Below are 22,209 nucleotides of genomic sequence, written 5' to 3'. Positions count from 1 at the left end.
ATCTCGGCTTACTGCAACCTCCGCCTCCTGGGTTCAAGCGATTCTCCTGCCTCAGCCTCCTGAGTAGCTGGGACTACAGGCGCCCACCACCACGCCCGGCTAGTTTTTGTATTTTTAGTAGAGACAGGGTTTCACCATATTGGCCAGGCTGGTCTTGAACTCCTGACCTTGTGATCCACCCACCTCGGCCTCCCAAAGTGCTAGGATTACAGGCGTGAGTCACCACACCTGGCCAATACTGGTTGTTAAAATACTGAAATACTTCTGACTGGATAATAATAGTACAAGAGTAGTTGAGAAAGCACTGAAATTCAATACATATTTGAATAAAAATGAATTAGTTCAAGTTAATTGTGACAGATCTTTGTCATATCATAACTTAGGTGATAATAAGGATTTTTGTTTTTTTGAGACAGGGTCTCACTCTGTTGTCCAGGCTGGAATGCAGTGACATGATCATGGCTCACTGTAGCCTTGACCTCCTGGGCTCAGGTGATCCTCCCACCTCAGCATCCTGAGTAGCTGGGACTGCAGGGGTGCACCACCACGCCCAGCTAATTGCTGTATTTTTAGTAGAGACATGGTTTTGCCTTGTTGGCCAGGCTGGTCTTGAACTCCTGGCCTCAAGTGATCTGCCTGCCTCAGCCTCCCAAAGTGGTGGGATTACAGGCATGAGCCACCCCGCCTGGCCCCCAGTCTGGTCTTGAACTCCTGGGCTCAAGCAATTCACCTGCCTCGGCCTTCCAAAGTGCTGGGATTAATGGTGTAAACCACCACGCCCTGCTCAATTTTTGAAATGTTTTGTAGAGATGAGGGTCTCTCTATGTTGCCCAGGCTGGTCTCGAATTCCTGGCTTCAAGCCATCCTCCTGTCTTGGCCTCCCAAGGTGCTGGGATTACACTATGCCTGGCCTAAAATATTTTAAAAATTTGATGCATACATTGACATATACTAATTTATATTACAGTACCAGTGGCAAAACATTTTGAATATTACCCTTCCTTCCTGAATGTCCAATGAGACATCTGGAAGCTGCATGAGACAAGGAATGCTGCTGTACTGTGTGGAGATTCCTGAATATTACAAGACATCTGCATCCCTGGACCACGTCTGCCAAGAGCCAAGAGCAGCTTCCAGTCATGATGATAATGCAAATCATCCCCATGCATTCCAGAATCCTCCCTGCGGACCTGCCAAGTCTCTTTGTGAACCATTTTTGGGTTCAGTGGTTAAAAGCAGGGGTTGGGTTACAAGAAGTCAGGCTTTGGATGTCTGAGCCTCAGGAGACTGGGCCAAACAGTAATCTTCTCTTGCTGGTCTATGAAGCCTCCTCCTCCCAGGAATGTACAATTGTGCAATATTACCAATCTCCCCAGTTTACAGGTTCAGAGAGGCAGCGACTTGTCTGAGATTACAAAGAAACCAAGTGGCCAAGCCAGGATTCAAACCCAGCCAGACTCTGGACCCCTTTACCGCGAACACACTCCTGTGGGAGGAGCGATCTCATTGCTTCCACTTCCCAAATGCAAGGTGGGGGTGCAGAGACAGAGTCAATAGAGGCCCTGGGAGGAGGTGGCAGCGCTGGGAAACCCGGTCCTCTCCAACCTCAGAGCCCATGTCTTTTCTTTTTTTCTTTTTTTTTTTTTTTGTGGGGGGATGGGATAATGCTCTGTTGCCGAGGCTGGAGTGCAGAGGTGCAATCAGAGCTCACTGCAGCCTTGATCTCCTAGGCTTAAGCAATCCTCCTGCCTCAGCCTCCCCAGTAGCTAGGACTACAGGTGCATGCCATTATGCCTGGCTGATATGGTTTGGCTGTGTTTCCACCCAAATCTCATCTCGAATTGTAGTTCTGATAATCCCCATGTGTCGTGGGAGGGACTGGGTGCGAGGTAATTGAATCATGGGGGCAGTTACCCCCATGCTATTCTCGTGATAGTGAGTTCTCATGAGATCTAATGGTTTTATAAGGAGCTTTCCCCCTTTTGCTTGGAACTTCTTCTTCCTGCCATCACAAGATGTGTTTGCTTCCCCTTCTGCCATGATTGTAAGTTTCATGAGGCCTCCCCAGCCATGCTGAGCTGTGGGTCGATTAAACCTTTCCTCCTTTATAAATTACCCAGTCTCGGGTAGGTCTTTATTAGTAGCATGAGAAGGGACTAATACAGTGGCTATATTTTAATTATTTTGTAGAGACAGGGGATCTCACTATGTTGCCCAGGCTGATCTTGAACTCTTGGCCTTAAAGGATCCTCCAATTTTGGCTTCCGAAAGTACCGGGATTATAGGCATGAGCCACTGTGCCTGCCCAGTCCTTGCTTATTTTTAACATTTTGCCTCTTATTTATTTATTATTTATTAATTTATTTTTTTGAGATGGAGTCTTGCTCTGTTGCCCAGGCTGGAGGGCAGTGGCGCAATCTTGGCTCACTGCAAGCTCCGCCTCCCGGGTTCATGCCATTCTCCTGCCTCAGCCTCCTGAGTAGCTGGGACTACAGGTGCCCGCCACCATGTCCAGCTAACTTTTTGTATTTTTAGTAGAGACAGAGTTTCACTGTGTTAGCCAGGATGGTCTTGATCTCTTGACCTTGTGATCCGTCCGCCTTGGGCTCCCAAAGTGTTGGGATTACAGGCGTGAGCCACCATGCCTGGCTTTATTTATTATTTTTAATTGAGAAGAGTCTTGCTCTATTGCTCAGGCTGGTCTCGAACTCCCGAGCTCAAGTGATCCTCCTGTCTCAGCCTCCCACAAGTGTTGGGATCACAGGCATGAGCCACCACGTCCGGCCAGATTTTTTTTTTTTTTTTAACCTGTGGTCTTGAATGCTGGGTGCTCACACCTGGGTGTGCAAAACAAGTCATTGGGATGAGGCAAGAAACATAAAAAAAACCCTATTCATATTCATAATTTTAAAATGGAATAATTTAAGCTTTATTACTAACATACAGATAATAGTATCTGTATGTATTTATAAATAAATATACACATATTGGGAATACATGCCCAAATACCATTTATTCTTAGGTTCATAATCAAATAAGGAAGGCTGCCATTGCTTTCACCTGCTAAGTGGGTCTCCAAGCCCCTCTTGGGGACCATGACTAGAGAGGGGCATAGTGGGTAAGACAATTGTGGGCTCCAGAGCCTGACCACCTGGGTTCAAGCCCCCGATCTGCCCCTTCCTAAGCTGCCTGACCTTGAGCAAGTGACTTCACGATTCTGGCCTCAGCTTTTTCATCTGTATAATGAAAATAATAGCAGCTGTCACTTCAGAGGGCTGAGGTGAGGGACGCATTAGTTGATCCAGGTGAAACACTGAGAATGGTGCCTGGTACCCAGTAGGTGCTCAGTGAGTGTGAGCTATGGTTATTGTCTACCCTGCCGTGCAAGTCGGGAATTAGGTGCAGACAGCTGAAATAATGAGGTAATAATCATGAGTGGAGCTGAGATTCAGAAGTCGGTTCTTTTTCTTTTTTAAAAATAGAGACGGGGTCTTGGCATGTTGCCGAGGCTGGTCTCAGACTCCTGGGCTCAAGCGATCCTCCCACCTCGGCCTCCCAAAGTGCTGGGATTACAGGCGTGAGCCCCCGCGCCCGGCCCAGCACCCGGTTCTCGACCACAGCCGCACCTCGGAGCTCTGAGCATTTCCTCCTCTGCAAGACTGAAATACTTCTATTCAGTCTTGAATAGAATAGTTAAGAGTAGCATGCAGGTCACAGGGCTCTCCCAGGAGGGAAGGAGGTCGCAGTCCAAAAGAAGGGGAGGTGGTCACTGCTGTCCGCCTCCCACAGGGGCTTGGAGAGAAGTCCAAAGGCTCAAGAGAGTAGATGGCTATGGAACAGAGGCCCTGGGCGTACTGTCACCCGGGCAGCCACAGTGGGCCACCAGGAGCGGGACCGGCGCGCCCTCTAGTGGCGGAAGCAACCCCTGCAGCCAAGGGTCCCGCATCCTGGAAGCAACTGAGGCACAGAGAGACTGCGACGCCCCCCCAGGCCCACCTGGCTCCGAAGCGATAGAGCCAGGATTTGAATCTCGCCAGTCTGGCTCCAGAGCCTGCACTGTTTCCAAAACTCTGCCCCTGCCCTAGAGCGCAGGGCTCTCGGAATCTTGGGCAGGACACTTTTTTCGGGTCTGGGGCTGTGCTGGGCCCTGCGGGACGGCGTGACATCCCCGTCTCCCTCCATGACTGAGATGACCCAGGATGTCCCCACGCATATCCACGGCTCCCAGTGGGCATGACCATTTGATACATCTGGAGGTCGCTTCCCATCCTCGTCCTGGTGCTCTCCTCCTGCCAATGCCAGCCTTCTCTCATGCTCTCCTTAGAATTTCTTTCTTGGTCAGTTTCCCCCTTCCCCTCTCCGCGACATCCCTCCACCCCTCACCGCTCACACAGAGCTTCTCCACATCCAGACAGACCCCCGAAAAACAAAGGCGAGGTTATCAGGGCTTCAGCCGCTTCCCGTCAGACTCAGCAGTGCCGGGTTGGGGTACTGGGGGTTCTCGATGACCCCGGGCCCGAACTTGAGCTCCAGGAAGCGGCGGTAGTTGTTAGGCGCCTGCGCCACGAAGCCGGCAAAGGGCAGGGGCACCAGCGGCTGCAGGAAGTGCTCGGGGAACTCCACATCCTGCCGGTGGTCCAGCCACGTGTCCTTGGTCATGACGCCATTGCGGGGGTAGAAGGGCCACAGGTCCACGTGCAAGTGGTTGCTTTCGCTGTACTGCACGCGGAAAAAGTCGCCCTCGACCGCCTTCTCCCATACGAAGCCGCGCTCATCCACCACCGAGCCGGCCTCTGCCCCCCGCAGCTGCTCGCAGTTGCCCACGTCCTCCAAGTAGATGCCCAGGTCCACGTCGTAGTCCCATGGGATGATGTCCCCGTGGCGGGCGGCCCCCAGCAGTGAGCCGCCCTCGAGCCAGTAGCGCACGCCCGCAGCCTCCAGCACGCCCACCACATAGCGGGCGGTCTCGCGCAGCGCACGCAGGCAGCAGGGGGGCGTCCAGCGCTCCTCGTAGAGGTAGGCGGGCGTGTCGCCCACCACGGTTCCGAAGCAGCGCGTGGTCTCCTTGTTGCAGCCGAACCACTCCAGCCGCCCGCCTTCCCAGCTCACTAGGCGGATGCCCAGCGCGCGGAGCAGCGCCGCCCGCCGAGTGCGTCCCTCGCGCTCAGCCTTCCAGCGCGCGTGGGCCGTGGCCAGCGGGGGCTGGCGCGCCGCGGCGAAGGTCAAGTCCAGCAGCTGTACCGCCCAGCCGCGAAGGGCGGTCTGCAGAAAGAGGCTGGTGCCCACCGGCCGGGCCAGGGGCGCCGAGAGGTTGAAGAGGTCGCGGGCGCGCAGGAGCACCACAGCATCTCCGTCCAGGGCGTCGCAGCGGGGCGCGGCGGGGGCTGCGCCATAGCGGGCGGTCCACTCTCGCAGGCTGACGTTCAGGGCCAGGCACCTGGCAGGGTTGGCCGTGGCAACCGGGGCGGCCACCAGACGTGCGCTTCCTCCGCGGAGCGCCTCCACCATGCGCTCCAGCAGGCCAGGTGCCTCAGCCCGCGCCCCATCAGGTACTAGGGCCACAAACTCGGTGGCCACGTAGGTCTCCGGGCGCGAGGCTGCGGCTGGCCGGTCCAGGGCGGGCTGGAGCAGCGCCAGACGAACGTTGGGGATGCGGGGCAGGGCCAGGGGCGGGTAGGGGAGCGTGTCGGCTGCCACCACCACGGGCTGGGCTGGGTCTTGCTGCAGGAAGGAGTCTACCAGCTCGGGCACCGCGTTGTCAAATGCCTCGAACTCCCGCACCAAGACGGTGACACGGGGGCCGGCAGCAGAGGCACGACGGGGCCCCCGGGCCCGGGAATTCCTAGGCTGGTGCTGCAGCCACGAGACATAGAAGAGGACCAGAAGGTTGAGGGTGATGGCGGCCGCCAGGGCAGCCTGGCAGCGGGTGAGCCGCATGGGGCCGAAGTCTGGGGCTAGCTGGGCCTCCGGGGCATCCTGGGGGAGGGGGACGAAAGGGAAGGCAGCAGCTGATTGTCAGAACCACCCCCTTCTGCCACCCTCAGCCTTGCTCCTTTCTACAGCTCTTTCTCAATTCCCTTTCTTTTCCCTATTTGGTTTCAGCTTTGACTTCCCCTCCTCCAGGAAGCACTCCCTGACCTCCCAGTCTGGGCCATGCACCAACTCTGGGTGTCCTCAGAATTTTTTTTTTTTTTTTTTTTTTTTTAAACAGAGTGAGTCAAACTAATAGAAACATAAAGTAGAATGACGGGTGTCAGGGGTTGCGGGCAGGGGGGAATGGGGAGTTGTTTGATAAGTACAGAGTTTCAGTTTGGGAAGATGAAAAGGTCCCAGAGGTTTGTTGGCACAACAGTATGAATGCACTTAACACTACTGAACTGTGTGCTGAAAAATGGTTAAGATGGTACATTTAATGTTATATATACTTAATCAGAATTAAAAAAAAATTTTAAGTGGGGTGCTGAAAAATATAAATGAAAAAAAAAGGTTAGGCTGGGCGCGGTGGCTTATGCCTGTAATCCCATCAATTTGAGAGGACAAGGCGGGTGGATTACCTGAGGTCAGGAGTTTGAGACCAGCCTGGCCAACATGGTGAAACCCCATCTCTACTAAAAATACAAAAGTTAGCTGGGTGTGAGGGCGGGTGCCTCTAAGCCCAGCTACTCAGGAGGCTGAGGCAGGAAATCGCTTGAACCTGAGAGATGGAGGTTGCAGTGAGCCGAGATGGCACCATTGCACTCCAGCCTGGGTGACACAGCGAGATTCCGTCTCGAAAAATAAATAAATAAACAAACCAATTTAAAACAAGAAAAACAAAACAAAACTGGGGTGGGCCAGGTACAGTGACTCACGCCTGTGATCTCAGCAATTTGGGAGGCCAAGGCAAGAGGATCACTTGAACCCGGGAGGTGGAGGTTACAGTGAGCCGAGATGGCACCATTGCACTCCAGCCTGGGCAACAGAGTGAGACTCTGTCTCGAAAAAAATTAAAAATAAATAAATAAATAAATAAATAAATATAAAAAAAAAAAAGAAAAAACAAAAGTGGGGTGGGCCAGGTACAGTGACTCACGCCTGTGATCCCAGCAATTTGGGAGGCCAAGGCAGGAGGATCACTTGAGTCCAGGAGTTCGAGACCAACCTGAGTAACATAAGGAGACTTCATCTCTATAAAAAATAAAAAATTAGCTGGGTGTGGTGCTACTCACCTATGGTCCCAGCCACTCAGGATGCTGAGGTGGGGGGACGGCTTGAGCCAGTGAGCCATGATCGTGCCACTGCACTCAGCCTGGACAAGAGTGAGACCCTGTCTCAAAATACCCAACAACAACAAAAAACTGGGGTAGCTTGCATCAAAAGAGGCTGCCAACCTTAGGACACTCCCCTCCACATTCATTGGCCACACCCTCAAGCACCAGATGGCGCTGTCTCCTTGTCCCCACCGCGACTGAAAATTTGGCTGGCCGGTCTCCAGCACAGGTGGTGTAGCTCTGGGTTCCAAGCAGATGATCAAATAATTTCCCCATGAAGGCTTTTTGTAGGTTTCTGCCCTTCCTAGAGAGAGGGGGCATCCAACTAACCTCCCTATGTCCTAAATCCTCTGTCCCCTCCTCCCCATTTCCACAGCTCCCTCCTCAACCAGGTCCACCCACATTCCCATCCAACCTCCCCCTGGTCTCCCGGCAATTCCTGTCCCCATGATAGCCAGAGGAGTCTTCCTAAAGCACAAGTCGGACCTCTCCTTCCCCTGCTCTGAACTTGCCATGGCTCCCAGTGCCCAGGGGAGAAAGTGGAAGCTTCTTCTGACATTCCCCTTGTCTGCCCCCCATTCCGCCCTCATCTCTTGCCATGCTTTCCCCAACCTGTATGTTTAAGTCACCCTGAACATTTTCTCAAACTGCTCTTATTTCTTTTCTTTTTTTTTTTTTTTTTGAGATGGAGTCTCCCTCTGTTGCCCAGGCTGGAGTGCAGTGACGGCTATCTCATCTCACTGCAACCTCTGCCTCCTGCGTTCAAGCGATTCTCCTGCCTCAGCCTCCCAAGTAGCTGGGACTACAGGCGCATGACACCACACCTGGCTAATTATATATATATATATATATATATATATATATATATATATTTTCTTTTGATACAAAGTTTCACTCTCATTACCCAGGGTGAAGTGCAATGGCGCCATCTAGGCTCACCGCAACCTCCACCTCCCAGGTTCAAGCGATTCTCCTGCCTCAGCCTCCTGAGTAGCTGGGATTACAGGCGCGTGCCACCATGCCCGGCTAATTTTTGTATTTTTAGTAGAGATGGGTTTTCACCATGTTGGCCAGGATGGTCTCAATCTCTTGACCTCATGATCTGCCTGCCTTGGCCTCCAGAAATGTTGGGATTACAGGAGTGAGCCACCACACCCAGCCAAAATAATTTTTTTTTTAAACGGACAGCGTCTTGCTCTGCTGCCCAAGCTTGAGTGCAGTGGTGCAATCACGGCTTACTGCAGCCTCGAATTCCTGTGTTCAAGCCATCCTCCTGCCTCAGTCTCCCGAGTAGCTGGGACTACAGGCATGCAATACTGTGCCTGTACAAACCCCTTCGTTGGGGCAAAGTGGATACAATGATGATTTTGAAGGTCTGAATGTTCTACATTTTTCTGAATCGGGAGGATAATAATAACAATTCTAGCAGCTCACCATGTGCCAGGCCCTGTTCTAAGCACTTTAGGCATATTCACTTGTTTAATCCTCGTGTTATGATCACATTTAAAAATGGAAACCAGCCGATGTGGTGGCTCATGCCTGTGATCCCAGCACTTTGGGAGGATGGGGCCGGGGGAGATTGCTTGAGCCTGGGAGTTTGAGACCAGCATGGACTGGTAAGACCCCGTCTCTACAAAAAAATTTAAAAAATTAGCCGGGCATGGTGGTGTGCGCCTGTAGTCCCAGCTACTCTGGTGGCTGAAGTGGTAGGATTACTTGAGTCTAGGAGGCAGAGGTTGCAGTGAGTTGAGATTGTGCCACTGCACTCCAGCCTGGGTGACGGAGCCAGACTTTTTTTTTTTTTTTTTTTTGAGATGGAGTCTCGCTCTGTCACCAGGCTAGAGTGCTGTGGCGCAATCTCGGCTCACTGCAACCTCCAACTCCCTGGTTCAAGGGATTCCCCTGCCTCCGCCTCCCGAGTAGCTGGGATTACAGGCATGCGCCACCATGCCCGGCTAATTTTTGTATTTTTAGTAGAGATGGGGTTTCGCTATGTTGGCCAGGATGGTCTCAGTCTCCTGACCTCGTGATCCGCCCACCTCAGCCTCCCAAAGTGCTGGGATTACAGGCGTGAGCCATCGCGCCTGGCCGTGATACCTTATCTCAAAAAAAAAAAAAAAAAAAAAAAAGGAAACAAAGGCACAGAGAGTTAAAGAGTTAAAGTCTCTTATTCAAGGTCACACAATGTGAAGTAGTGGACCCAAGAGTTGATCCAAGAAGCTGGCTACAGAGTCGTACTTTAAACCAATAAACTTTACCTTCTCTCTTGGGTTCTTTCTGAAGCCCCAACTCTCAGCCCATCTTTGGTGAGCCTTCCCCAGCCCTAACCTGACAGGGGCTTTCAAAGCTTGGCTATGGCACATTAATAAATTAATTCAACTCGGTAACTCAACAAACTCAAGTATTCTTTGTGGTGGACCCCATGTTTTGAGGATACAGAATGAACAAGGTACTCATTAGGTCAGCCCTCCAGAAGATAGAAAGAAGACTGACAGGGCCACGTGTGGTGGCTCACACCTGTAATCTCAGTACTTTGGGAGGCCCAGGCGGTCAGATCACCTGAGGTCAGGAGTTAGAGACCAGCGTGGGCAATATGGTGAAACCCCCTCTCTACCAAAAAATACAAAGATTAGCTGGGCATGGTGGTGCGCACCTGTAATCCCAGCTATTGGGGAGGCTGAGGTGTGAGAATCACTTGAACTCAGGAGGCGGAGGTTGCAGTGAGCCGAGATTGCTCCACTTCACTCTAGCCTGGGTGAGACCCTGTCTCAAAACAAACAAACAAACAAACAAAAAGACGGACAAAAGCCATGCAACTTACAGACAGGGCAGGAAACCAGAAGGGGGCGCAAGAGTAGAAACAGGGGGCTTGCCTTAGAAATGGTAGTCAGAGGGGACAGTTACTCTGAGAGTTTACTTGTCTCTCCAGTCCCCACAAAACAATGTAAATGAATCCAAATTCTCTTCAGGCCTTGGGTTCACTGGGTCTGAGTTGCGATTTGGCCTGAGCCTCAGTCCCTGCACCTGTGGAATGGGAATGTGACGGTTAGAAAAAAATGAGAGGGCTGGGCGCGGTGGCTCACGCCTGTAATTCTAGCATTCTGGGAGGCTGAGGCGGGCGAATCACGAGGTCAGAAGTTCGAGACCAGCCTGGCCAACAAGGTGAAACCCCATCTCTATTAAAAATACAAAAAATTAGCCGGGCGTGGTGGCAGGTGCCTGTAATCCCAGCTACTCGGGAGGCTGAGGCAGGAGAATTGCTTGAACCAGGGAGGTGGAGGTTGCAGTGAGCCATGACCACGCCACTGCATTTCAGCCCGGGCAACAGAGCGACACTCTGTCTCAAAAAAGAAAGAAAGAAAAAGAAAAAAATGAGAGACATGGGAAAGCCTTAAGGAATGAGGAAGGGCAGTTTCCATGAGAGTGTAGGTGACACTGAGGGACTTCTTACCTCCTAGGTTGCAGGCTGGGGGAGTTCCAGGAGGGCAGTTCCAGCCCAGCTGAGCTGCGCTCCTGAGAGGAGGAGAACCAGAAAATCCCAAATCAGCCATTTCCGTACAATAGAGCACAATTTCATCTTATCCACAAAAGTGGCAAGAGAAAGGTCAGGGAATCCTTTCTCTTGAAGTCCCATAATCTCGGGCACCACCTGGGGTGTCTCAGGAGTGGGGTGGGGTGAATGGGAGGGATGTCAGTTATTATAGCAACCTATAACCATCCCTCTAGCATGAATGTGTCCAGAAAAGGTAGGGCTAGAAGCCAACAGAAGCTGTTACCATGACAACCCCTTCCATAGACACACTCTACCTCTGAGAGACATTCTTAAAACATCCCCTGGCCGGGCGTGATGGCTCACACCTGTAATCCCAGCACTTTGGGAGGCCGAGGCGGGCCTGAGGCAGATCACCTGAGGTCGGGAGTTCAAGACCAGCGTGACCAACATGGAGAAACCCCGTCTTTACTAAAAATAAAAAAAAAATTAGCTGGGCGTGGTGGCGCATGCCTGTAATCCCAGCTACTTGGGAGGGTGAGGCAGGAGAACGGCTTGAACCGGGGAGGCGGAGGTTGTGGTGAGCCGAGATTGGGCCATTGCATCCCAGCCTGGGCAACAAGAGTGACACTCTGTCTCAAAAAAAAAAAAAAAAAAAAATCCCCTCCTTTGTTGGGCTTGGTTCCTAGGGTCACTCGAAGGGGGCTGCTCTATTATCATAGTAACCAGGCCTTGAACTTGCCTGTTTCTCACCTTCCGGAGGACGGTCCAGGCCCTGTAACCATAGCAACTGCCCCTCAGCAGAGCATCTCCTCTAAATAAAAACACCTGGTTGGTTTGGTGCATGGGCCTCCCACGATGGGAAGGGGAAGACGGTTACCATGGTAATGCCAACTAGGTGGCTATCGGGGAGGGGCTGGGGAAGAGGTGCTTCTCTTAGAGATCAGTGTCCTTGGGGCTGGGGTCCTTTCTACCTGAATGCTAGGTTGGGGGGGAGGTTGCCATAGTAATCAATGAGGATAGGAGCAGAAGGACCACCACGGACACTTAGGTTACCTTAGCAACCTTCTCCTGGTGCAGAGTCCTAAGAGGTTTGGGGCTCCATAACCACAAAGGTGGAAGGGAGGGGAAGGCTGCCCCCCACCACCTCGCCCCCACCGCTGGGGAAGGGTTACCATGACAACCAACCTGGCCGGCAATCAGAGAGGATGGGGCCACTGCTGGTCGCCCTTTCTCTCAGAGTAAAAGTAATTGTCCAGGAGAGTGGTGTTTGGGTGTGGAAGGGGTAAGGCTCTTTCTCTGGGGCGAAGTGGGAGGAGGGGGGCAGAAAGCGGCCCCTTCCTCAGTCTCACTCCAGCGAGGGGGACCGTCGCGCGGGGCCTGGGTCTCCCTCGCCCTCCTCGGGGCGCGATCTCCCACCCGCCGCCCCCCGCGCGGGCACGCTACCCTTCGGTGTAGACCCGGGTGGGCGAGGCTCGCGCTCGCCGCCGGCCCCCCTTCCTACTGTCCCCCGCCGGGCGCGCGCGCGGTGGTTGCGGGGGGGGGAGGGGGGGGTTGGCGCGGCCGCGCAGGCGCGCGAGGCACAGCGGGCGCGCGGGCCGGCCCCGGGGCCTCCATGATGGAGGAGCGAGCGGCCGCAGCGGTCGCCGCCGCCGCCTCCTCCTGCCGTCCGCTCGGCTCAGGCGCGGGCCCTGGCCCCACTGGGGCGGCCCCGGTCTCCGCCCCTGCCCCCGGGCCGGGCCCGGCAGGTAAGGGAGGCGGCGGCGGAGGCAGCCCCGGGCCCACGGCGGGCCCGGAGCCCCTGAGCCTGCCGGGGATCCTGCACTTTATCCAGCACGAGTGGGCGCGCTTCGAAGCCGAGAAAGCCCGCTGGGAGGCCGAGCGCGCCGAGTTACAGGTGAGCGCTGTCCCGGGATCCCCTACCCCCAACCCGGCCCGGCCCGGCCCGGCCTCACCCGCTGCCGCCGCCGCCGCCATCTTGGAGCAATGGCCGCCGGGACGGCCGAGGGGGGGGCGGGAGGGGACCGCGACGGTCCCGGAGGGCGAGTGAGGGGCCGTCCGAGGGGTGTCCTGAGGGCACTCCGGGGTGGGACGGGACCGGGACGGCCCGAGGTGGGAGTGGAGGGACTGGGGGTGGGAGGGATCACCGGGACCGGCCGAGAGAAAGGGGACCACAACCAGCTGGGAGTGGGACTGGGACTGGGACTGAGCACGCTGGCCGCGGGGCTCCTGAGAGAGGCGACTCGAGCCCTGGAGGGGAGGCTAAGAGAACTCGGGAAAGGGTGTGGAGAGGAGCTGGAGGGGTCTGGGAGACCTGAGTGGTCTCCTGTGGGAGTAAGCAGAAGCTTGCCGGGCGCCGAGGGACTCCCGACCCCGACCCCGACCATGGCCCTAGCCAGGTGCAGGTTGGAGGTGGGAGCGTCCAAGGGGGGAACTTGGGACCCGCTGGGAAAGAGCGGGTCCAGATGGGGAACCGGGAGGATTTAGGGAGAGGAAGTCGGGAACCTGGGATCGGTGTGTTTCGGGGCGACTGGACGGTGGGCACGGAAGGATGGCTATGTAAGGACCCGAAGAGTGGGAGGAGGGTTTCAAGGGGTCCAGGATGAAGGTGTGTGCCTTCCCCTCTGAGGAGAAACTTTGGGGATCCCGGGCATGTGTGGCTGCACAGTGCAGGGAAGGGTTCTTTGGAGTGGAAGTGTGGACAGAGCAGGGAATGTACCCTAGGAGCCTGGATGGGAGAGCTTAAGAGTGGAAGTTCCACTTTGGGGGTGTGCAGGAGTGGGCGCGATGGCACTGAGATGGCACGTGTGTTGTAGGATGTAGGTAGAGAGCCCTGAACTGGAGTGTGGGGTGTTGGGCATGTCCAGTATGGAGGGTGAGGGTCCTGGGATGGTGCCAATGAGGACGAGTTAGGGGTTACCCTGGGGTGATGCTTTAGGGGGGAGAATTTTGTAGAGCCCGAAGGCAACATGAGGAGGCATCTCGGAACGGGGGTAGGCTGGGGTTGGGGGGAAGGGGATATGTTTGTGGAAGTCTTGGGAAAAGACCCCGTGGTTTGCGGGGTAGCTTGGGACAGGGATGTTGTATGGAAGAGTCCGAGGAGTTGGGCTAGGGTTTGTGACCTCGTGGAGCGTCAGGTCCATTGGCAGTGACTGGAGGACCATGGCGATGTCCGGATTTGAAGGGATCAGGAATGGCCCGCTGGAAGTCTGAAGATTCTTGGACTGGGTTATTATTAGCAGAAATTGTCAGTACTTGCTTGTAGCAGCCCACCTTTCCCCTTCCGATTTGCCGTTTGCTATCTAGTAGGAAGCTGGTACCCAAATACATAGCTGATGAGAATTGTGTCGGTAGGGATGGGGTGCGGTGGCTCACGCCTGTAATCCCAACACTTGGGGAGGTTGAGGTGGGAGAATCCCTTGAGCCCAGGAGTTCGAGGCCAGCCTGGCCAACATTGCAAGACCTCTTCTCTACAAAAAAGTACAAAAATTAGCCGGGTGTGGTGACATGCGCCTGTAGTCCCAGCTACTCAGGAGGCTGAGGTGGGAGGATTGCTTAAACCCCAGAGGTTGAGGCTGCGGTGAGCCATGATTGCACCACTGCACTCCAGCCTGGGCGAAAGAGTGAGATCCTGTCTGAAAAAAAAGCATTTTGTTGATAGGATGAGTAAAGACCCTCCAGTAACTCTCCCCCTGCCCTCACTTGTGGTGGCTGAGGCTTGGGGCTGGGGTGGGAGCAGAATCCTTATGTAACTGCTCTCACTTCTGTCCCACTCTCTACTTCCGAAGCTCTTTCCCAGCATACATCTCATCAGATCTTCACAATGCCCTGTGATGTAGGCAGAGGCAGTGTCATTACCTCACTCAGCAATAACGGTACCAGCTGCAATTTAGTGAGCACATACCATGTCTGGGGCGCTGTATCAAGTACTGTAGATACGAGCTGTCATTTAATTCTTGCAGCATTCTGGGAGGATAAAGGATATTCCCCCTGCCTTTAAAAAAAATCAGGAGAGGAAATGGAGGTTTTGAGAGGGTGATTTATCTAGGATCCCAGCAGATGAGCAGAAGGGCTGGTCTGTGGTGGACCTTTTATTTATTTATTTATTTATTTATTTATTTTTATTTTTATTTTTTTGAGACAGAGTCTCACTCTGTCACCCAGGGTGGAGTGCAGTGGCATGATCTTGGCTCATTGCAACCACTGCCTCCCAGGTTCAAGCGATTCTCCTGCCTCTGCCTCGCAAGTAGCTGGGATTACAGGTGTGCACCACTAGCACGCCTGGCTGATTTTTGTATTTTTAGTAGAGATGGGGTTTTGCCACGTTGGTCAGGCTGGTTTCGAACTCCTGGCCTCAAGAGATCCACCTGCCTCGGCCTCCCAAAGTGCTGGGATTACAGGCATAAGCCACCATGCCCGACCGTCGGTAGACTTTTAAGCCCATGTTCTGTACCTCTCTGCTACCCAGTACAGTTGAGAAAATTGGTTCAGGCAAGCATAGTGGCCTCCCCAGGGTCACCCAAGCAGTCCTAGCAGAGCTTGGACTGAATCTTGGCCTCTGGGACTTTGCACCAGTGCACCGCACAGCACCCACCACACCATCTTCTCATCCTGGAGGCTGATGAGAGAAAAGATGTTTATCCCCTCACTTACTGACCCTTCTTGGAGTTTGAGAGGAACTTGTGTCTGGCGTGGTACCAGCACTGTCACTTTGTACTTTTGTTTTCTTTTATTCTGTTAAGTTAGTAAAAATTCAGACATCTCAGAGGGGTGTGTGTGTGTGTGAATGTGTGTATACACATATATATGTAAGTGAAAAAGGAAAGTTCCTTCTCTTCGTCCCTTTCCTGCTCTTCTCTCCTGAGAGAGAAGAGTTATTGTGCTTGTGTAATAGATGAACTACTGCTGTCTGTATCATTTTGTGACATAATAATCTGTTTTGGTTTTCCTTTCATATCAGCACAGAGAACTCTTTCTTTTTCTTTTTGATAGCTGCATAGCGTCCCATGGGATGTTTGCACCGTAGCTGATTGAGTTTGACCCTGGTTGGTGGACTTTTAGATTTTTTCTAGTTTTTCCCCCATCAGACATGGCTGCAGTGAGAACCCCTTATTCCTGTGCAAGAATGAAGCAGAACAGATGAGTGGAATAGTAGAATGGATGTGTTTATGAAACAGTGATTGGGCTGGGCGCGGTGGCTCGCGCCTGTAATCCCAGCACTTTGGGAGGCCAAGGCAGGTGGATCACAAGGTCTGGAGTTCAAGACCAGCGTGGCCAATATGGTGAAACCCCACCTCTACTAAAAATACAGAAATTAGTCGGGCGTGGTGGCGGGCGCCTGTAGTCCCAGCTACTCGGGAGGCTGAGGCAGGAGAATCGCTTGTACCCGGGAAGCAGAAGTTGCAGTGAGCCGAGATCACACCACTGCACTCCAGCCTTGGTGACAGAGCGAGATGCCATCTCAAAAAAAATAAAAATAAAAAAAGAAACAGTGAATGACTCTGCCACGTTGACCCACCAGTTTACTCTCCCATCAGCGGCACCTCTTTTACACACCTTTACTTGAACACTTAGTGCTAACAGACGATGTGACTTCCCCTGTGAGATCCCTTAAGAGCTAGGCAGTGTCAGATTTTCCTGATGGACTCTGAATAACTTTTCTCTGAAGAGCTTAATACAGCTGCTTCTAGCAGAAGACCTGCCGTGCGACCCTGCTTGGTACCTGTGTGTTGAATGGCAGAGAAGGCAGCCCCCAGGGAGGTCCTGCCAGTAGTCACCATAAGTTTGGAGCAGGAAGGTGGCGGAGCTGCAGTCTGATAATGAGCAGGCATTTGCTAGGTGGGGGATTCTGAGAAGTAAGTGACGTGGTTTCTGCCCATCCAAAACTTCCAGGCTGGCAGAGGAAGCTTGTTCGTGCAGGGGACCGCAGAGCTGTAGATGTTCATGGACAGTTGATTGTGTGGCTCTGCCCCTGTTCTGTGGCAACTCTGAGAGCGGAAGCTTTTTGAGGATGGGAGGGACCTTTTAATGAGGGATCTGAACTGGAGATTTGTATAGGAGCAGCGACAGGGACCTGCAGTGAGTGTGGTGCCTGCAGAGAATGTGCGGAGCTGCCCCTCCCCACTTCAGCTTCCTGGGGGCTCATTCCTGCCAGCAGCTGCTGAAGCTTGGGAAGGAGGCCCTTAGGAGATGCAGGGCTAGATGGCACGAAATGGGGACTCTTCCCAGCTAGCTGGGACAGGAAGCAGCGAATTCAGAGAGGCATCAGCTCCTGGGAGGACTGAATTGCTGGGACTCCTCCGAAGCCTTTAGATGTCGCCTTGCTGGGAATAGCTGGAGGGGCGGAGAGGCAGTAGCTGCCAGGTATCAGGTTTTGGGGGCGCATGCTCTGCGGCTCTGGCTAGAGGGAGTGGCAGTGGGTGGATATGGTGAGCGGCACTTCCAGATCCCCGACCGACCCTCAGGCCTACCTTGGCCCTCGCAGACCAGACAGCCCGTGGGGGCTGCTGGCGTTTGCAGCGAGGGAGAGACTGGCCACTGACGCTTCCCGTTTTTGGTGGGTTTCCACCTCCCTGAGATGCTCCAACCACGTCTTTCTGGTTCCCTTTCCAGAGGCACTGGGAAAGGGACAGCAAAGCAGAGTGGGCAGCTGAGACCCTCACATCCTCATTAGGAGGAGGGAGACCACAGCTCGATGAGGCAGCAGAGGGATGAAGGGGGAACCCAGCCAGTGACAGGTCTGGTTGGGATGCCCAACTCCACCTCCTGCCCCCACAGATAGACCACTACTGTGTCCACTGCCCCGGCCTAGTCCAAGCCACTACCATTCTGTCCTGGGATTTCTGGGACTGCCCTTATCTGTGATGGGGGTCTCTGTCCAGCTCTGCCGCTCTCCTGCTCCCTCCCTCTAGTCTCCCTCCAGAACTCCCTCCAGTCAGTTCTCCATGTTTTAGCTGGAGCTGCCTTTATAACATGCAAATCGGTTACCTCTCTGTACTTAAAACCCTTCCATGGCTTCACTGAGCCTTTTACAGGTTCTGAAGCAGCCATCCTGGCCTTTTTTAGAGTTCCTTAAGCCCACCATGCAGCTCTTGTCTCCGTCCTCTGCCAGCAGGGCCCTTCCCTCCCCTGGCTAACTTCTCTTCAGCTTCAGGCCTTAGCTGAATTGTCGCCTCTTGTCCCTCCTCCCATAGCGTCCTTCGCTCCCGCAATGGGGTCCTAGTCACATTGCATGTGAGTTGCTCCTCATGCCTGTCTCCTGCATGGGACTGAGCCCTGTGGGTGCAGGAACCACATGGCTCCTCTGTTATTCCCCAGCACCTTACTGGGGCACCTGATGTGTGTGGGCAGTCACCAAACAGTGGCAGGTATTGACCAAGGTGTAGGTTCCCGGCAGGCTGAACTGCCCCTGGGAGGTTGAGGGATCAATCACCAAACCCCAGGAGGGAAGGGAGGAGAGTGAGGAGGAAAGTCAGGACTTGTCTTCGGTGGTCAGTCTGCCTCTCCTCACACCTTCTCCAGTGATTCAGAGAGTAGATTTGGGGGACTGAGAAGATACACAAAGGACAGAAACTCATGCTTCAGAGATGTTGATGTCATATAAGTAGTTTCCCTGTCTGGCCTTGGATGTTTATATACATATGTGTTGGTAAAAAGTGTTACAAAGGAAAAAAATTTCCCATTCTTGAAGCGGACAGATGAGTTTTCTTTTCTATAAGGTAACTGGTGACATGTATTTCTTTTTTTTTTGAGACGAAGTCTGGCTCTGTCGCCCAGGCTGGAGTGCAGTGGCACGATCTTGGCCCACTGCAATCTCCACTTCCCAGGTTCAAGCGATTCTCCTGCCTCAGCCTCCCGAGTAGCTGGGACTACAGGTGTGTACCACCACGCCTGGCTAAGTTTTTTGTATTTTTAGTAGAGATGGGGTTTCACCATGTTGGCCAGGCTGGTCTTGAACTCCTGACCCCAAGTCATCTGCCCACCTCAGCCTCCCAAAGGGCTGGGATTACAGGTGTGAGCCACTGTGCCTGGCCAATCCACAGACATTTCTAGTTGATCTGGGGTCTCCAAGGGATCCTACCTCCCATAAGGAACTGGGCCCATTTCGAAGTTGCAAACAATGGACAGGGAGAATAAAAATGATGAAAGAAGTAGAAGCTGGCATTTGTTAGCCTTTATTCTGTGCCAGGCCTTGACTGAGCAGAACCTAGCACATGAGGGGAGGGCACTCTTGTGACTCTCATTTTCTAGAGGGGCAAATGGAGGCTCAGAGAAGGCCGATGACCTGCATAAGATCATGTAGCGAGTAAGTGTCTAAGTTGGGCCTGGGCTCTGGCTGTTCTGGGCTGGAAAGGTGGGGTGCTTGGGGAGAAGCCAGAGATGAGCCCTGGGCCAGGGCTTTGGCAGAAGGGCTTCTGGACCATGGTCAGGGGCCAGGATCCTGCCTGGAAGGCAGTGGGCCCAGTGTCTCCAAATGACCTGTTGACAGACTGGAGCAGACGGGGCAGCTCAAGCCAGCAGACGGTGTGAAGTGCTTGGCAGGAACCCGGGGTCGTGTCTGTGGCACATTTCTCTCACACCCTGGGCGGAATGCAGTGGGACGGCTGGTCCCCACAGTGGGCTTGGCTTGTAAAGCTTTTCTATTGGAGCAGGAGCCGAGCTGAGCCACCCACTCTTGTCCCTAAGCTCCAGAAGTAGCTTCCCATGCCTCCCAGAGACAGATGCTCTGGTAAGAATAGTGGGACGCCACCTCCACCAGCAGCCTTAGGGACAGCACCTGCCAGAGGGCGTCAGGGGTAGTCCAGGGCGGTGAATGCCCACCCTCCTCTCCACTGCCATCCCTGACCCGACTTCCCCCCAAAGGCAGCCACCAGGTGAGGCCCAGGCTGGCCCCATTGTTATCTCAGGGGTTAAGGGCTCCCCTTCGGCCCTCGTTGTGGGTGACGTGGCAGGGGGCCCTGGAAACAGATCCATCCTGTCCTCTCAGTGCTCCCTGAACCCTGGCTTGGGATCTTTGTGCCTGAGGAAGTGGCTGCCGCCCATTACTGTGGGGTGACTGTGGGCTGGCACTATACCTGGGTGAGTGATAGACACACCGGCATTGAGCCTGAGCCCCGTTGTCTCCCTTTGCCTCCTGTCTGCCCTCCCAGGCTCAGGTGGCCTTCCTTCAGGGAGAGAGGAAAGGGCAGGAGAATCTAAAGACGGACCTGGTGCGGCGGATCAAGATGCTAGAGTATGCGCTGAAGCAGGAAAGGTGAGCCTTCATCCTGCCCTGGGCCTGCCTTCTGGGTCCGTCTCAAGCACAGTGTCAGGAGGCCACCAGCCACGCCTCCTTCCAGCTAAGGGAGATTTGGGGTCAACATTCTTTTCCATCATTCCAGTACCATAAGATTCTAGGGGAGAAACAGGACAGAGTAGGTGGGATTTGGGTTAGACACCAGGAACGATATTCACGATGCTAGTGGCCCACTGTGCGCCAAATATCGTATAGTCCTTACCTCCGTTATCCCTTATACCTTCCAATAGCCTAACGGGTATTGTTAGCCCTGTTTCAGATAAGGAACTGGGGTTTCAAGGGCTGATGGTTTCCTCAAGGACCCCTGAGAGCAACCTAGGTTGCCTGACTCCAGGGAGTGGTTTCTTCCACCAGGCCAGGGGTGTGGGGGGATGCTTCAGCCTCAGTAGTAGGAGACAGCTGGGGGAGGCCCTGTGATTTGGGGTTTGGGATTCCGGATTCCTTAGGTAACTACTGACCCTGTCTACTCTCCCACATCTCTTATTCATTAATCATTTGCTCTTTTAGGGCCAAATATCATAAACTGAAGTTTGGGACAGACCTGAACCAGGGGGAGAAGAAAGCAGATGTGTCAGAACAAGGTACCCACCCTCTGATGCTCGCACTGTCAGCACCCTCCCGCAGAAGCTGAGTGTTCTGGAGAAGCAGGAAGATGGGGTGCCTCTTTCTCACTTTGCTCCTTAGAAGGCAGAATCGGCCCCGGGGCTGGGGAGGGGCGGAATCTCACTCTCAGAGCCCTCCCTATGGGCTGCCAGGTCCCGTGCTGGACCCTGGGGGCCAGTCCTGCTTGGGTCCCCCTGTGCAACAGAGGCAGACACACGAGCAGCTCACGGGATCCGTTTGCGAGGAGTGGGCGCCAGGGCTATTTATAGAGTGCTGGGGATGGTGTGGGAAAGCCGGGGAAGACATCACCGAGGAGGTGGCGTTTGAACAGGGTTGCCGTTCAATCGTTCATCCAAAAAAGACTTTATTTGTAGGGTACAGGCTTTGTATCACAGATCAGGAATACAGCAGAGAGCACGGGAGACATGGTCCCTACCCTCTGGTCCCTTAGAGTCTAAGCTCCTTGAAAGATGACTCCGTTCCCCAGCAGGAGAGTCAGGGGAGAGAGTACAGATACAGAGACGCACGCTGAAAGAGTTAGGGGACAGGGAGTCGGTCAGTGTGCCTGGGCAAACGGTGTAGGGCAGAGGATGAGGGAGGGCGGGCTGGGTGAGGGGGAAGCTTGGCCGAGGCAAGCTGAGAAGACCTTGTGTGCTCAGCTGATAGTGATGGTCATTACCTGCTGCCAGCTCCTCTCACTAGAACGGAAGTTCCACAAGGGCAGGTCTTTGTTTACCCGTGTAGCCCAGGCCCCTGGCCAGGCACAGCGTAGATGCCCAGGAAAGACTTGAATAAAATACTAAGCAAATTATCTCATTGCATCCTCTCAGCACTCCCAAGAGGGAGATGCTGTTATCATTAAGCTCATTTCTCAGAGGACGAAACTGACACCGCTTACACTAACTCAGGGTCACACAGCTGGGATGGGGCAGAGCCGGGCTTGAACCCGGTCGTCCCTTCTCTCAGAACCAGGCCAGCTTTCTGTGAAGGAAAATGACAACTCGCCCAGAGTTTTGAGATAACACCCTTATCTTGTCGGGGGCCAGTTTGGGGAACCACCAGTCAGGAGACCTAGAGATGAGGACCGCTTCAAGGAGGAGGGATCCCCGAGTAAGGGAAGAGAGCAGGCTTCCAACACTCAGGAAGTGATGCCACAGGACCTGCGACAGTGACCGATTTGGGTTGGAGGGGTGAGGAAGATGGAGGAGGTGATGGGTAGGTGGCAGTGGCCTAACTTAAGACAGCCTCCGTTCTCTCACCCGCCAGTCTCCAATGGCCCCGTGGAATCGGTCACCCTGGAGAACAGCCCGTTGGTGTGGAAGGAGGGGCGGCAGCTTCTCCGACAGTGAGTGTGCTCGGGGAGGGGGGCTGGGGACACGTGACACGTTTGGCTTGAGAGATAAGTCCAAAGACTCCACAGTCCTTTTCCGTCCCCACTGGGGATGCTGAACTATCAGGATCTTAGCCAGCCATGGCTGGAATGGCTTTCACCCTGTGGGCGGAGCCTGGCCTGGGGAGAGGGAGGGAAACCCGCTGCAGGAGGCAGACATGGGGACGCCCCCGTTGGAATG

The 22,209-nt window shown here is 54.0% G+C and overlaps 2 protein-coding genes across 22 annotated transcripts in view; one reads left to right on the top strand and one right to left on the bottom strand.

Annotated features, from left to right (window-relative positions):
• Positions 1 to 2,902: 2,902 nt before the first annotated feature.
• Positions 2,903 to 12,744, bottom strand: FKRP (fukutin related protein). Of its 16 annotated transcripts, none has more exons than XM_055103998.2 (6): positions 12,696 to 12,728; positions 11,483 to 11,554; positions 10,702 to 10,763; positions 10,124 to 10,274; positions 9,904 to 10,013; positions 2,903 to 5,976 (listed from the first exon to the last, which is right to left on the bottom strand). In XM_055103998.2, exon 6 carries the CDS (start codon positions 5,935 to 5,937, stop codon positions 4,450 to 4,452), a length of 1,488 nt encoding a protein of 495 aa, XP_054959973.1. In that variant the 5' UTR covers positions 5,938 to 5,976; positions 9,904 to 10,013; positions 10,124 to 10,274; positions 10,702 to 10,763; positions 11,483 to 11,554; positions 12,696 to 12,728; the 3' UTR covers positions 2,903 to 4,449. The 16 variants fall into 16 exon arrangements, with proteins under 16 accessions (XP_054959973.1, XP_054959974.1, XP_063456501.1 ...); XM_055103999.2 differs by lacking the exon at positions 12,696 to 12,728 and adding an exon at positions 12,187 to 12,260; XM_063600431.1 differs by lacking the exon at positions 11,483 to 11,554 and having other exon boundaries at positions 12,696 to 12,744.
• STRN4 (striatin 4) overlaps positions 12,343 to 22,209 on the top strand; it is a 26,913-nt gene continuing 17,046 nt past the window's right edge. For 5 of the 6 annotated variants that reach the window (XR_010110903.1, XR_010110902.1, XM_063600428.1 and 2 more), the window contains exons 1-4: positions 12,343 to 12,637; positions 19,890 to 19,993; positions 20,543 to 20,616; positions 21,905 to 21,983. Coding sequence is in view for 4 of the 6 variants with exons in the window: in XM_063600428.1 (XP_063456498.1) it covers positions 12,356 to 12,637; positions 19,890 to 19,993; positions 20,543 to 20,616; positions 21,905 to 21,983 (539 nt within the window). In the remaining 2 variants the exon portion in view is untranslated. Of the gene's footprint in view, positions 12,638 to 18,492; positions 18,615 to 19,889; positions 19,994 to 20,542; positions 20,617 to 21,904; positions 21,984 to 22,209 lie in introns of all 6 variants that reach the window. The other variant, XM_063600430.1, reaches the window with a different exon arrangement.

The sequence above is a fragment of the Pan paniscus genome, chromosome 20 (genome assembly GCF_029289425.2).
Source record: "Pan paniscus chromosome 20, NHGRI_mPanPan1-v2.0_pri, whole genome shotgun sequence".
In the NCBI taxonomy this organism is placed as follows: domain Eukaryota; kingdom Metazoa; phylum Chordata; class Mammalia; order Primates; family Hominidae; genus Pan; species Pan paniscus.
The sequence above is the reverse complement of the archived record's forward strand: the minus strand, read 5'-3'. Positions and strand labels throughout refer to the sequence as shown.